The sequence below is a fragment of the Bison bison genome, unplaced genomic scaffold (assembly GCF_000754665.1).
Source record: "Bison bison bison isolate TAMUID 2011002044 unplaced genomic scaffold, Bison_UMD1.0 scf7180017864466, whole genome shotgun sequence".
NCBI classification, from domain to species: domain Eukaryota; kingdom Metazoa; phylum Chordata; class Mammalia; order Artiodactyla; family Bovidae; genus Bison; species Bison bison.
This window is the reverse complement of record NW_011495027.1, coordinates 10,354,360-10,368,829: the sequence shown is the minus strand read 5'-3', so window position 1 is coordinate 10,368,829 and position 14,470 is coordinate 10,354,360. Positions and strand designations below refer to the sequence as shown.

General features: G+C 37.5%; 1 protein-coding gene across 1 annotated transcript in view; it reads left to right on the top strand.

Moving 5' to 3' along the window:
• EVI5 (ecotropic viral integration site 5) overlaps positions 1 to 12,301 on the top strand; it is a 240,473-nt gene extending 228,172 nt beyond the window's left edge. Inside the window, exon 20 of the mRNA XM_010860451.1 lies at positions 7,804 to 12,301. Within this exon, the coding sequence (XP_010858753.1) occupies positions 7,804 to 8,115 (312 nt within the window). The 3' untranslated portion in view covers positions 8,116 to 12,301. The remainder of the gene's footprint in view (positions 1 to 7,803) is intronic.
• The last annotated feature ends 2,169 nt before the right edge of the window (positions 12,302 to 14,470 follow it).

The window sequence follows — 14,470 nt, the reverse complement described above, 5'->3', positions numbered from 1 at the left end:
CTGTCCTTTATCGAGCCCATCTTTGCATGAAATGTTCCCTTGGTATCTCTAATTTTCTTGAAGAGATCTCTAGTCTTTCCCATTCTGTTGTTTTCCTCTATTTCTTTGCATTGATCACTGAGGAAGGCTTTCTTATCTCTCCTTGTTATTCTTTGGAACTCTGCATTCAGATGCTTATATCTTTCCTTTTCTCCTTTGCTTTTCACTTCTCTTCTTTTCACAGCTATTTGTAAGGCCTCCCCAGACAGCCATTTTACTTTTTTGCATTTCTTTTCCATGGGGATGGTCTTGATCCCTGTCTCCTGTACAATGTCAGGAACCTCCGTCCATAGTTCATCAGGCACTCTGTCTATCAGATCTAGTCCCTTAAATCTATTTCTCACTTCCACTGTATAATCATAAGGAGTTTGATTTAGATCATCCCTGAATGGTCTAGTGGTTTTCCCTACTTTCTTCAATTTAAGTCTGAATTTGGCAATAAGGAGTTCATGATCTGAGCCACAGTCAGCTCCCGGTCTTGTTTTTGCTGACTGTATAGAGCTTCTCCATCTTTGGCTGCAAAGAATATAATCAGTCTGATTTTGGTGTTGACCATCTGGTGATGTCCATGTGTAGAGTCTTCTCTTGTCTTAAGGAGCCAGACACAAATGAGTATATGCCATACGTTTCTTTGTTTAAGTCTGAGAACAGGCAAAGTATTCTGTGATGTTAGATGTCAGAGTAGTGGCGACCTTTAATGCAATGTAGGGTAATCACCCAGATAAGAGAGGACACAAGGGGGCCTCCCAGGGTGCTGGAAACATTCTATATCTTGATCCAGATGGTAGTTACATGGGCATATACATAAGTAAAGATTTATTTGTCTGTACACTTAAAATCTGTGTACTTTACTGTGTGTTTTTTTTTTTTAAAGAACAAGAGGCTAAACATTGTCTTAAAACAGACAATTTTTGCTCAAATTTCTCAAAATTTGCTCAAGCAATTCTGACATTATAGACAAATATGGTCATAGACAAATATCACAGACCATCTCATTTTTTTTTAACTGATAGACTTTATTTTGGGAAACAGTCTTAGGTTTACAGAAAAATTGAGCAGAAAGTGCAGAGATAAACCCCCTCAGCACCTTCCCACAGTTACCCCCATGAACATCTTGTGTTAGTGTCATACATAAGCTAATATTGACATATAAACTAAAGTCTGTTTTTACATTAGGATGCATTCTTTGTGTTGTACATCCTGTGGGTTTTTACAAATGTACTAGTTACGATGACTTGTAACTGCCATTACTGTGTCATACAGAATAATTCACTAAGCGTCTCCTGGGCCCCACCTATTCATTCTTCTCTCTCTCCCTTTTAATCTCTGATAACCACTGATCTACTTACTGTCACTACAATTTCGCCTTTTCCAAAATGTTATATAGTTGTAATTTTACAGTATTTAGCTTTTTCACATTGACTGCTTTGACTTAGCAGTAGGCACTTAAGATACCTCCATGTCACTCCTACAACCCCAGCACCCCAACAGCCTAATATTAAACTGCTTAGCAGTTCTTAAGACCTCTCTTTGGCCTGCGTATTTTTAGTACATGCTTCATCTCTTTAATGGAGCCTTTCAAATGTGTGATACCATGAGATACTGTTTAACCAGAAAGAATTATTGGTACAGATTCAATCATTTGGAAAGAAACCAGGATCCTACTTAAAGATTTGGAAAGGATCCACTCTTTCAAAAGGTATATTTTGTGTGTGTGTGTGTGTGTTTTAAAGCTCCTGAGTTTCCTTGGAGGCCTCTCCTCCAGAGTGGAAACCAAAGGCCTTGAAAATCTTATTTTTAACAAGTTTCCAAGGTAGTCTTATCAGGGAAGTTTGGAAAATAATGTTTTGGGGAGGATTTGTTTGTTTTTCTGTCTCTAGTTATTAATATTTTCAGCTGATTTATTGAGGCCTAACTTACATATCATAAAGTTCTCCCATTTTAAGTATAAAATTCAATAGCTTTTAGTGTATTTACAGAGTTGTGTGACAATAACCACAATCTAATTTTAGAATATTTCTGTCACCCCAAAAAGAAACCTCGTGTCTACTTTCAGCCATTGTCTTTCTCCTCCCCTCTTCCCTAGTCATAGGCAGCCACTAGTCTACTTTGTCTCTGTGGACTTGCCTGTTCTGGACTCTTCGTATAAATGGAATCACGTAATATGTTGTCTTTTGTATTTGGCTTTGACTCAGCTTAATGTTTTTGAGGTTCATTCATGTATCAGGACTTCATTCCTTTGTATTGCCTTTCAATTGTACAGAACAGTGTCTTGTGATTATTTCACCTGCATACATTTATTCAAATGATTGTCTTAGTTTTTTTCATTTTATTGGTGTGTTCTCTTATGTTTAACTCTTCTCTTGTTATTCAGTTGCTAAGTCATGTCTGACTCTTTGCTACCCCATGAACTGCAGCATGCCAGGCTTCCCTGTCTTCCACTATCTCCCAGAGTTTGCTCAAGTTCATGTCCATTGAGTTAGTGATGCTATCTATCTCAACCTCTCCTGCCCCCTTCTCCTTTTGCCTTCAGTCTTTCCCAGCATCGAGGTCTTTTCCAGTGCGTTGGCTCTTCGCATCAGGTGGCCAAAGTATTGGAGCTTCAGCTTTAGCATCATTCCTTCCAGTGCATATTCAGGGTTGATTTTCTTTAGGATTGATTAATTTGAACTCCTTGCTATCCAGGGGACTCTCATACAGTGCAAACTCTCCTCTAATACAGTGCAAATCTCCTGTTATGTGTTAGTTCTCTTCTTTCAGTTTAGGTGTACTATTAATTTTACCTTTGTTTTAAAAATTCATCTTTGTCTTTGCATGGTTTGACAGCTTATTCCTTTTATTTATTTACTTAGTTATTTATTTGGCTGCACTGGGTCTTAGTTGTGGCACATGGGATCTTTGTTGTGAGGGCAGGATCTTTAGTTGCAGCATGCAGACTTTTAGTTGTGGCACAGGGGAGCTAGTTCCCTGATCAGGGATCGAACCCAGGCCCCCTGCATTGGGAGCGTGGAATCTTAGCCACTAGACCACCCAGAAAGTCCCTGATTTCACCTTCTTGAAAAAAAAAATCCTTCCTCCTGCCTGCTGGTCTACTTCAAAGAGGTGTCATCATGTATAGGTGGAGGCCTCCTGCATAGCTGTCATCATGGGGACTTTCTTTGTTATCCTAGGGATTCTTTTTGCCTCACTTCTGCATTAGACTTCCTTTTTCCTGGATCAAAAATAAAAGCATGTCTTTCTTGGTGTACTTCATTTTGGTGGACATATCACTTACCTTTCTGGGGGGAAAAAAAGATGTGAGATAAACTATAGAAAAGATTTATCTGATTCTGGTTCTCATGATTGACCCCAGATTTTAAGTCCTTGAAGCTCAAGGACTTTAACTTTAACTCAAAGCTTTAACTCAAACTTTAGCCTCACAGTTACTTGATAGTTTGTATGGGTATAAAACTTTTTTAAGATAATTATAATTTTTTAAAATACTGGTTAGAAATTTGTTTCTCAGAATTTTGAAGGCACTAATCTGTTGTCTAATACTGTTCTGATTCTTAATCTTCTATGTAAAATTTGTTGGTTTGGGCTGGATACTTTGTCTTTTCTTTGTTCCCAGTGTCCTGAAATTTCACTGTGATATACCATGATATAGGTTTACTTTTAAACCATTGTCTTCGACACTTGATAGGCTTTTTCAGTATCAAAGCTCATATCTTTCAGGTCAGAGAAATTTAAGTCTAAGACCCCTTTTTAGAATATCACGTTTTCTTTTTACATGGATGCAGTGTCTTCAGAAGCAATGAGTAATGCTTTTTTTTTTTTTTTTAAGTTTTTTTCTCCCCAAATAGTCTTAACTTCTTGTTGCCTTTTTTATGGTTTCTCTTAAATGCTTTCCTTAAATGTCTGATAATATTTGACTCTCTACTCAGACTTAAGACTACGGAACTTTAAAACCTGACAGGAAGGTCTGAATGCCTGGGTAGGATGCATTGACTAAAACCATCATTGTATCATGATCCTGCTGAGCTCCTTCTCTGAGGAATTCAAAGATTCCCCAGAAAGGACCCTTTGCATACAATTCCAGAGAGTCCTGGTGCCTTTTCTTTCCTTGTGAAATCTCAGAAGTACTTTGAGGCACATTCATTGCCGTTAGAAACTATGTCTAATTTCACCTAGAAAAATAATACTTTCTCTTTTCCATGATATAAGTGCATTGTTAGCACTTCACAATTTTAAGTTTTTGTCTTTGCTTTTAGTATTGTGAAGATATTCCTATAGTTTTTATAAAATTAGAAGACGGTGGGCCTGAAAAAGGTACACTCAAGAATATATGTGTACTTTTCAAGACAAGAGTCAATAGCTTTTATCAGGTTCTTTATCCTGTGATTGACCCCCCCAAAAATGTCAAACAAAACCAAACAAAAGAAAAAAGTGAAATATTGTGTAAAGGGTGGTCCTTACCCTTGAATGTACATCAAAATTATTCAGCTTTTTTGAGCATATACATTTCTAGACTCTACTCTTACACCAGGAAAAAGTTTCAGGAAAAGATATTTCAACAGACTACTCCTTGTTTCAACCACCAGATGGTAGAATCGGCCCAGAACGGCTTGGTTGTACTACTGAAAGGTGGTGTCTGTTTGTATATACCAGACACACACACGGGCAGACAGATGTTCATAGTTCAGCAGCACTTTTGTCCTGAATAAATGATAGTTCCATTTTGGGTAAATCAACTCCTTTCTGAGTCAGCCTCATTTGGTTTGAACAGAGGATCTACCGCAGTCATCCTTTAACTGAGCATATCAACATCTCCTGAAGTGCTTTTTTAAAATAGATAAATTCTGGGTTTTCATGCTCTGGATTTGGGTTCATTAAATCTGGGGAGCGATTCTACATTTTTTGTAGGTATCCTCAGTTATTCTGATGCCGATGATCAATGGGCCATATTTTGAGATATGCTAATCTAAATTTGCGACCAGTATTACCCTTGAAAGTTTTTGTAGTGGGGTTGGATTGAGAAGGTTACTTGTCTGCATTTTTGTTGTTTTTTAAATATAGTTAGTTCCTAGAAGTCTAGTAAAAAGGGTGAGCAGTACAGTTCTTAGACACGGACAGCAAAAATGGCACTTTAGAAGGCACGGCTCTGGACTTCTCCCAGGCAGACTGCTTTTCAGAGGATGTGGAGTCCCAGAGGACATCCCTGAAAGTGGAAATGTTAGTTGCTCAGTCATGTCCAGCTTTTTGGGACCCCATGGAGTATAGCCTGTCAGGCTTTTCTGTCCATGGATTCTCCAGGCAAGAATACTGGAGTAGGTTGCCATTCCCTTCTTCAGAGGATCTTCCTGACTCAGGGATCAGACCCACGTCTCGTGCGTTGCAGGCAGATACTTTACCATCTGAGCCACCCTGAAGTCTAACCCTTTTGAGACCACACTCTGGGTACTCAGTACCCTGGAATTCCTTGCCCAGATGTTTATTTTCAGGGCCTGAAAATAAACATCTCAGAACCAGTATGCACACTCTACCCTCTCAGAACCAATATGCACACTCCTAGGTCCAGGGGATAACTAGATAGTTTCAGTTTTATCAAATAGTCCCTTACCTTCAGACTTTTCTTCTCTCCACCAAAAACTTTCTCTATGCCTTTGCTATTCTGTATTAGCAATTATCAAATAAGAAATCATTTTTTAAATTGCATCTCTGATGTTGAAGAAATGACCCTTCTATCTATAGTTTTATTTCGTATAATATTTGAGGTCAGTGATTACATTTGATATGATGCTGTGGTGTTTTAATTGCAGTAAATTTTGTTAGAACAAAGAAAAGCTACAGCTTTCCCAACAATTGGGAAGTTGTAGTTCCTCTACCACAATCCTCATTTATAGCCAGGAAGAAGGAGGACACGCGCTCTATATTATTTCTTCAAAAGGGTCTGGGGACAAGAGAAAGGAAGAGATTAACTGACTTAATTTTATGTTTGGAGCTATAAATCATGTGTTGCAATTCGGTGATAGGATGTTGCATCAGAGCATGGCAGTTGTAGTAATGCAGTGGGCATCACAACCACGGGTTGGTCTCTCTGGTGCTCTCTGTCCTTTCCCTGGAGATTCAACTCGAAGTTTATCTCCCTTGTGCTATGCCATAGAGGAAGGTTTTACTTCAGTTACATAGTAACTCACAGTGATGTTCTCTTAGCCTAGGGCACAAGAATTTCTTAATGTCTGATGCTTTCCCTGAGGTAGACATCGCTGTGTTGAGCCCCAGCATCCTTCTTGTTTCCCATTGTCACATACCAACAGAGATTTACTAGGGTTTCTTCACTTCTTCCCGGATGTCTATCAGGAAAGCTAGGAGGTGTTATGGCAAAGCTGTAATGTCTTTACTCTCAGAACCGTTAGTTTTGAAAGTGTATGTAATATTTCCTGAATATTTCACATTGCCTTTTTCTCAAGATTGGAAAGATAGTTAGTGACCAGGAATTTGTCCCTAAAGAACAAAAGTTGCAGGTTGATAATACTGATAAGGACAAGAGATATGAAGTGTATTTTTAGCAAATTCTTGATAGTCAAAGTAGATTTGGGTAGTTATTTGTTTTTATTGTTTTAGATTAAAAAAAAACTCTTATAGGAGAAAATTCATGATGAATGAGAGAAATTAAACAAGTGATAATATCAAGATTAAATTTTATATTTTTGAAACAAATTATTGAAAAGAGGCTGATGTCTTAATTATATGGTAGTGGACTGAGGCAAAGAAGGGACAGATGATGAAGAGAAAATCACTCTCAATACTGGTAAAACTGGTTTGGGAGAATGTGGTTTTTGCTGTGTGACAACAGTGGGCTTTTCAGTATTGAACTTTAGAGTTTGTCTGACTTGCCCACCCAGTAATAGGTAGCATTTGGTCTCCATAGCCCTTCCCACACAAGGGTATGGCCCTGTAAGACTCCAGGGTTGGAGAAGCAGAACCTGGTTCCCAAAGATGGAAAGAGAGGGAAAAGAGCTGAGCAGTACGTGCCATTCCTCTCCCCTACCCCTTAGTGAGAGAAGTCACTCTTTCTCCCTGGGAAGAATAGGGGAGAGAAGACAAAAATAGTCTTCTATTTTTGTCATGGTGGGAAGAAAGCATCTCTGCTCTCACTGAGTGATAGTGGTACAGGATGGAGACTCAGCAAATGTTTTTGATTTGTAAACCATTATCATCATCATCACTCACAAAATTATGGAGACATGCTCCAAGACAGGCTATGTAATAGTTCAGAGTATTGTCTTTATTAAGTTCATTTCTTCTACAGACATACACTGAAATATTTACAGGTGAACTGATAGGATGAGATTTACCTCAAAATAGTCAGGAACATGAGAGGTATATTGTAACAAGACTGTCCATGATGTGTTAGATGTTGAAATTAATGATGGGTACATGGGGTTTATGTTATTTCTAGTATAGCAGAGGTTCAGTTTGGATCTAAACTTGACTATTGTGTGTCCTCAGCAAGCTATACTACCTGAGTCTCTTATTTCCTAATCTCTAAAATGAAGACAGTAAAATCAACCACATAGGATTGTTGTGATGATTTAACTAAAAATAAATTATGTGCCCATTGCATGACATTTAAGAGTCACTAAAAAATTGGTAGTTACTATTTATATCCATAAATTGAAAAAAGATCAAGGTATCTTCTTGCTTAAATATGAAATGTTTGCTTTCTTGGAGTGTGTGTATTTCCCCAAGTTGAGTATATTAACTTGGATTTTGTTTTGACAGCTCAGGTGCCTAAAAGGCCAGAGAGGCTTCTCCAGCCAACCCCCTTTTGATGGAATCCACATCGTCAACCATTTAATAGGAGATGATGAATCATTCCATTCCTCTGATGAAGAGTTTATAGATAATTCCTTACAGGAAAGTGGCATTGGTTTCCCCTTGCACAGAAAATCTGGTCCAATGTCTTTGGACCCCACTCTGGCAGATGGTAGTGAAAGCGAAGCAGAAGACAGTGTGCTGGAGACCAGAGACGGCAGTCGAGTGGCTCAAAAGGAGCAGCCCCTGAGAAGAGCCTCGTACTCAACCACCGTCTGACCATCACTGTGACCTAGACTGTGGATTTTTCTTTAAGGGATCAGTTATCATGACTAAGGGTTTTTGGAACATATCTGTTTCATATGTATATGTGTGTGTATATATATATATATAAATATATATTTTACAGTCTTATCTGCCTTTTTATCTTTGCCAAATCTTAACCACTGACTTACCATTGCCATAAAATAGAATGGAATATGGTTAATGGGAAAAACGCGGTTCTAACAGTATTACTAAATATTAACATTTCTTGTTTAGAAAATGCAGTTATATCTATATGTGGGGAACCATTTTGAAGTTCAGAACTATGGAAAATTGAATTTTCTTCAGACAAAGCTGTTCTCGTGCAATATTTTATGCTCAGTGAACAAATTGTATATTTATATTTATCAATTTGTTTTCAGAGCAGCTGTCTACACACATTTAACCAAGATATACATCTGAGTTATCTTGGTATTTTGTGTTTGGAAACTTCTTTTTTTTTTTTCTTCAACTAAAATTACTGCTTTATTAGTGGTCCATTGAAAATTCCCAAACACAAAGCCTTTTTTCACATAATTTTATAAACACAAGTTAATGGTTGTCTTAAGAATTTTAAGTTTTGTTTTAATTTCAAATTTTTATGTGCATATGATGCTTCCATGTGTTGCCTACCAGAGTACTAGTTAGCTACAAATATATTGGGTTTTTGTACATATTTATAAATCTGTACCACCCAACATTGAACATTTTATATGGAGAATGTACTTGTTGAAAAATGACTGCCTTCAGCATTATAACTGGACCTCTGTAAATAATAGGTTAAAGACAATTGAAAATAAAACCAAACACTAATATTGCAGTAGCTTTAGTATTTTGCTTAGCATTCAACACTAGCAGATTCATAACTGATGCTTATTCAAAGACACTATTGGTGAAATCTTTTACTTCATGTGTATGTAACTACTAAATTTTTCTTGATTAGAGAGAGTATAACAGGCATCACTTAGTGCTAATATTCTACTTAATATAATTTAAGCAATGGTCTGAGGTCCACGATGCACAACAATTATATCTGCAAATAATCTATGAATGTTATCTTCAGATTCTCTAGTTACTGATCTATAGATGAAGCAAGCCATAAGAATCCGTTCCTACCAGTTCTTTATCATCTAGATCTTTTTTTCCCTAGAAAACTGATGCCTGTCACTGATAAATTAGAGGAAACACCCAAACTACATTTCCACTATGGAAAGACTCCAGAAATGTGTTGCCTGGATGCTTTCTACTCTGATTTTCCTCAGCAGCTTATGAAAAGGAAATAATCCTCAAGAATGAGAGGAAGGCAGAATTCAGTAAATACAGAGGTAAATTTTGTACAATATGTTGCATGCAGAAAAAAAATTACATGATAAAATGGAATAGAAGAGACAAAACTAGTTTTCTAGAACAAGGAGGTAAGCCTTATGGTACATTGTAAGCAAGGCTTTCCCAGCAAGCCCTTTGTAAGCAAGCTCTTGAAAGACAAGATTGAAAACATGCCTCCTGAGTCCATAGCTCCAGGCTAAATTCTAGTGGTTAAGTAATATAACTGTGGCCACAAGTTAGTAAATATCAGAGCTAAAGTTTTAATCCAGATTGCTCTGACACCAAAGCATTTGAAAAGGCTCAGCTAAATGAATTTATCAATTCCCTGCTTTTCTGGTAGTTAATGTGATTTAAATAAATTTGATTTAAACTGTTTCCTGGATATATTACAGAGATATATGTATATCTATATGTATAGATATGTGAGTATCAACATTCATAAGCTACATAAAGCTTATGAATGTAGGTACTGCTAGAATTGTCTGACTGGTGCCTTTGAGATTCTCTTTTTGGGTTCATTGCTGTCATTCTTAAGGCTGTTGATGCCCAAGTGAAGTGAGATGATTTATGGCAACATGATAGCTTTGACCCCCACATCAAGAAATCTGACTGGTCCAGCCCATAAGCTTGTTCCAGCCAACAGCCTATTTTTACATGACCCACAAGCTAGTTCAGTTCAGTGTAGTTCAGTCGCTCAGTCGTGTCCGACTCTTTGTGACCCCATGAATTGCAGCACGCCAGGCCTCATGTCCATCACCAACTCCCGGAGTTCACTCAAACTCACGTCCAGCAAGTCCGTGATGCCATCCAGCCATCTCATCCTCTGTCGTCCCCTTCTCCTCCTGCCCCCAATCCCTCCCAGCATCAGAGTCTTCAATGAGTCAACTCTTCACATGAGGTGGCCAAAGTACTGGAGTTTCAGACCCACAAGCTAAGGGTGATTTTTATATTTTTGAAGAGTTGAGGGGAAAAAAAATCACATGAAAATCATATGACCTTCAAATTTCAGTGTCAATAAAGTTTTATTAGAGCATACCCATGCTTCTTCATTTGCGTATTATCTGTTACTGCTTTTGTGCTACAATAGCAGAGTGAAAGTGAAAATGAAGTTGCTCAGTCCTGTCTGACTCTTTGTGACCCCATGGACTGTAGCCTACCAGGCTCCTCTGTCCATGGGATTTTCCAGGCAAGAGTACTGGAGTGGGTTGCCATTTCCTTCTCCAGGGGATCTTCCCAACCCAGGGATCAAATCCAAGTCTCCCGCATTGCAGGCAGACGCTTTAGCTTAAAGTATCTACTGTCTGTCACTTTAGAGAAAGTTTGCTGATTTTAATTTAGATACTCTAACATGTAGGTTTACCTCTTCAGTTTGTCTCAAGTAGATTTGCTTTTGCTATTGAGCTAATGGTTTGGACCTAAAATTTCCTGGTGGATCCTATACTTAAAACTATTCAAAATGGAGACAGTGCCAGCTATTTTAGATTATGAAGTATTTGAAGCCATAGAAAATTCAGAAGGATATCTGTGCCTTTGGAAATGGAGAAAAAAAGGAAAGAATTCCAGAATCTTGGCACCATTCTCTAAAGCATGCATCATTGACCTTTAGGGTATGCTTCATTGAGTCATTGTTATAATTTGACTTTAAAGGTATGAACATCCTTTTAGAATCATGTTTCAATTCTAAACTTTGAAAGATATCCTTAGAAAATTTCCTAAGTACTGTTTCTGGTTAGGAATTAGTAGTTAAGTAAACCTTAATCTGTTGGGACTCTTGTAATTTGAATAATGAAAAATTAGAAACAACAATCTTTTCTTTCAAGATCTTGGATTCAGATACTTCTTAGAAGGGTTTAAAATCTTCCTGGCCTTTAGGATGTAATAGGATAACTTGCTCCCTTGGAATAGTTTATTTCTGGTGTCATTGTCATCCTGGGTTGAAATGCTGAGAAGAGGTTACAAGTCACTTGAATAAAGTGGAAATAACACTGAGGTGATTAAACAGAGACCTTACAGACCAAGAAAATATTTCAATAGCCTATTAAAAAATTAGTGGAAAAAAATTTTCTTCCTGGAAATATATGTCAAAGATATAACTACATGATTTCTACCCTTTTTGTTGATAGGTATTAAGCATTCAGTGCTTGATGACTAACTGAGACAGCAAGTCCCAACTAACTGGCTGGCTATTTGGGGAAGGAAAAAAAACTTGCTTAGCTCTGAATGCAGCTTGTTACTCTCCAGACAGTGCCTTTGATTGAAAACAAGGTCTAGACCTTTTAAAGTATTTTATTTCTGACATCATTAGAAATGACATGGTTCCTCATGCTTCTTTTTCTTTACATAATGCACTATAATGTTCAGATTTAAAGTAAAATGAGTATATGAATTTTGTCTTAATAAAGCCCTTTCATGGCCAGCTTGATTTTTATATAAGTACCAGGCATCAACAGCTAACATTTCATTAAATCAGTGATTTACTTTGTTAAAACAATGAACTTTAGCCTGAAAGTTATTGCTGCTCTGTCATTAATGAAACAATGTTTTTTAGTTAATTTTTATTTAATTCATTCTACTCAAATTAAATTTTCTGACTAAAAATGGAGTGAATGCTATTTATAATCCAAGTTTTTACATTACATCCATTGATCCGCCTATACCTTCTTTTCATTCCAAAGAAGAGAAGATAGAATAATACATTAAATATACTATAGAGATGCAAAATTATAATGTATTTCATTTTAATTTTTGGAATTTCTTATTGTAACATTGTATGATAACCTGAAATGTTTACTTGTGCCTTTGCTTTAAACAATTAAAGTTTTCCATTTTATAAGAATTTCTGTTTCCTTGAACTATTCAACTGAAAAGGGAGTAGGCATCAAAGGTCTGTCTGAAAAGGAATAGCCTAGCATCAGGTATTCATGAGTGAGGCATGTGTTCTCTGGGTATAGGGACCATATCCACCTGGTCCACCCATGTGTAACTAGTGCCAGACAGAGAGTCTGGTATATATTTTTCAATAATGAAAGGCCTAAAATACCAGGATTTGTTATTTCCTTCAGAAACATTGTTATTTTTTGAAGATTGTAATGGCAGTATTTTTATCTCACATTGTGTTTTAGGTTATTTGATTAGTAACTGATGCAATAAATATATTTAAATATATAAATTGAATATATATACAGAGGTAATCATAAAAAGAAATTTATGCCTTCTGCATCATTACAATGTTTGTTAGTATCATTTAATTCAGCATTGTGTATGCTGCTTTATTCCCAAAAGGATTTAAGGCACTTCACAAGGGTACCTGAACTATGACAGGATAATTATAATCCAGGGCTTCTTACCTTGGCACTGTTGACAGCTGGGGCCAAGTTGCTGCAAGTGGCTGTCCAGTACCTCATCGGATGTTCATCAGCACCCCTAAGCTCTGTGCACTGAGAGCCAGTAGCACCCCCTCCTTCAGTCGTGATAACCTAAAATGTCTCCAGTTGCCAAAAGCTGGGAGGACTGAGAATGAAAATCACCCCTGGTTGAAAATCTCTGGTATATATTTAGAAGTGAGTCAGAAAACAAAAAGCCACTAGGACCAAAACTAAAAATATATGCACCTATTGAAGGTGGGTAACGAATTCAACTGTTTCTAGTAGCCAGTGAGAAAAGTAAAACCTGAACCACAGTGAGGTGTCTCTTCACACTTTACGATGGCTATTAAGACACGCACTAACAAGTGTTGGTGAGGGCATGGGAAAATTGGAACGTTTGTCCATTGCTGCTGGAAATATAGAATGGTGCAACCATCGTGGGAAAGTTTTGTCAGTGCCTCAGAAAAGCTAAACATAGACTTACCATATGATCCAGCAATTCCACTTCTAGATAAATAGTCCAAATAAGGCCTCAAGCATACTTGTACAACAGTGTTTATAACATCGTTTTCACAGTAGCAAGAAGGTAGAAATGACAAATGACAACAGATGAGTGGGTAAATAAAATGTGGTATACACACATGGAATATTATTCAACTATAATGAATGAATTTTTTTTTTTAATGCCATACCTTGTGACTTGCTGGATCTTAGTTCCCCACCTAGGAATTGAACCTGGGCCCCAGCAGTGAAAGCACCTAACGACTGGACCACCAGGGAAAATCCTAGGAATGGAGTTCTGATACATGCTACAATACAAATGAACCTTGAAAAATGCTAAGTGAAATGAGCCAGACACATAGTGTATTTCCACTAATCCAAAGTACCTACAGTAGCAGATTTATAGACATATATACAAGTATTTCTGTACTTGGCCAACATGTCTAATGTGTAGACATGAACCATGGGATGGGGGAAAGGGGAGTTACTGTTTAATGGATACAGATCTTCTGTTTGGGATGATGAGAAAGTGCTAGAAGTGAATAGTAGTGATAGTTGCACAACACTGCATGTATTTAATGCTGCTAAATTGTACACTTAAAAATGGTTGACATAGGGACTTCCCTGGTGGCGCAGTGGATAAGAGTCTGGGAAGATGCCACATGCCACGGAACAACTGAGCCTGTGTGCCACAGCTGCTGTACTCTAGAGCCCGTGAGCCGCAAATACTAAGCCAGTGTGCCAAAGTACTGAAGCCTCTGTGTAGAGCCTCTGCTCCTCAACAGGAGAAGCCACTGCAATGAGAAGCTCGCACACTGCAATGAAGAGTAGCCCCAGTTTTCCAGAACTAGAGAAAGCCCACACAAAGCCAGGAGAAGATCCAGCACATCCAAAAATAAATCATTTTTTTAAATGGTTGAAATAGTTTTTTAAAAATAGGCATGTTGAGGACTTAGAGTTGGCTTATAAGTTAAATATATTCAAGTGAGGATATATAGGAGGGAAAAAACCTAAGAGTCATATAAGATTTGCAATGCCCATGAAATAAAAAGGTTTTTAGGTGTAGAGTTCTGACACTAGACTGTGACTCAAGCTTTGTGTTGATGAAACCTGGACAAGTCACAGAAACTGGTGGCTTC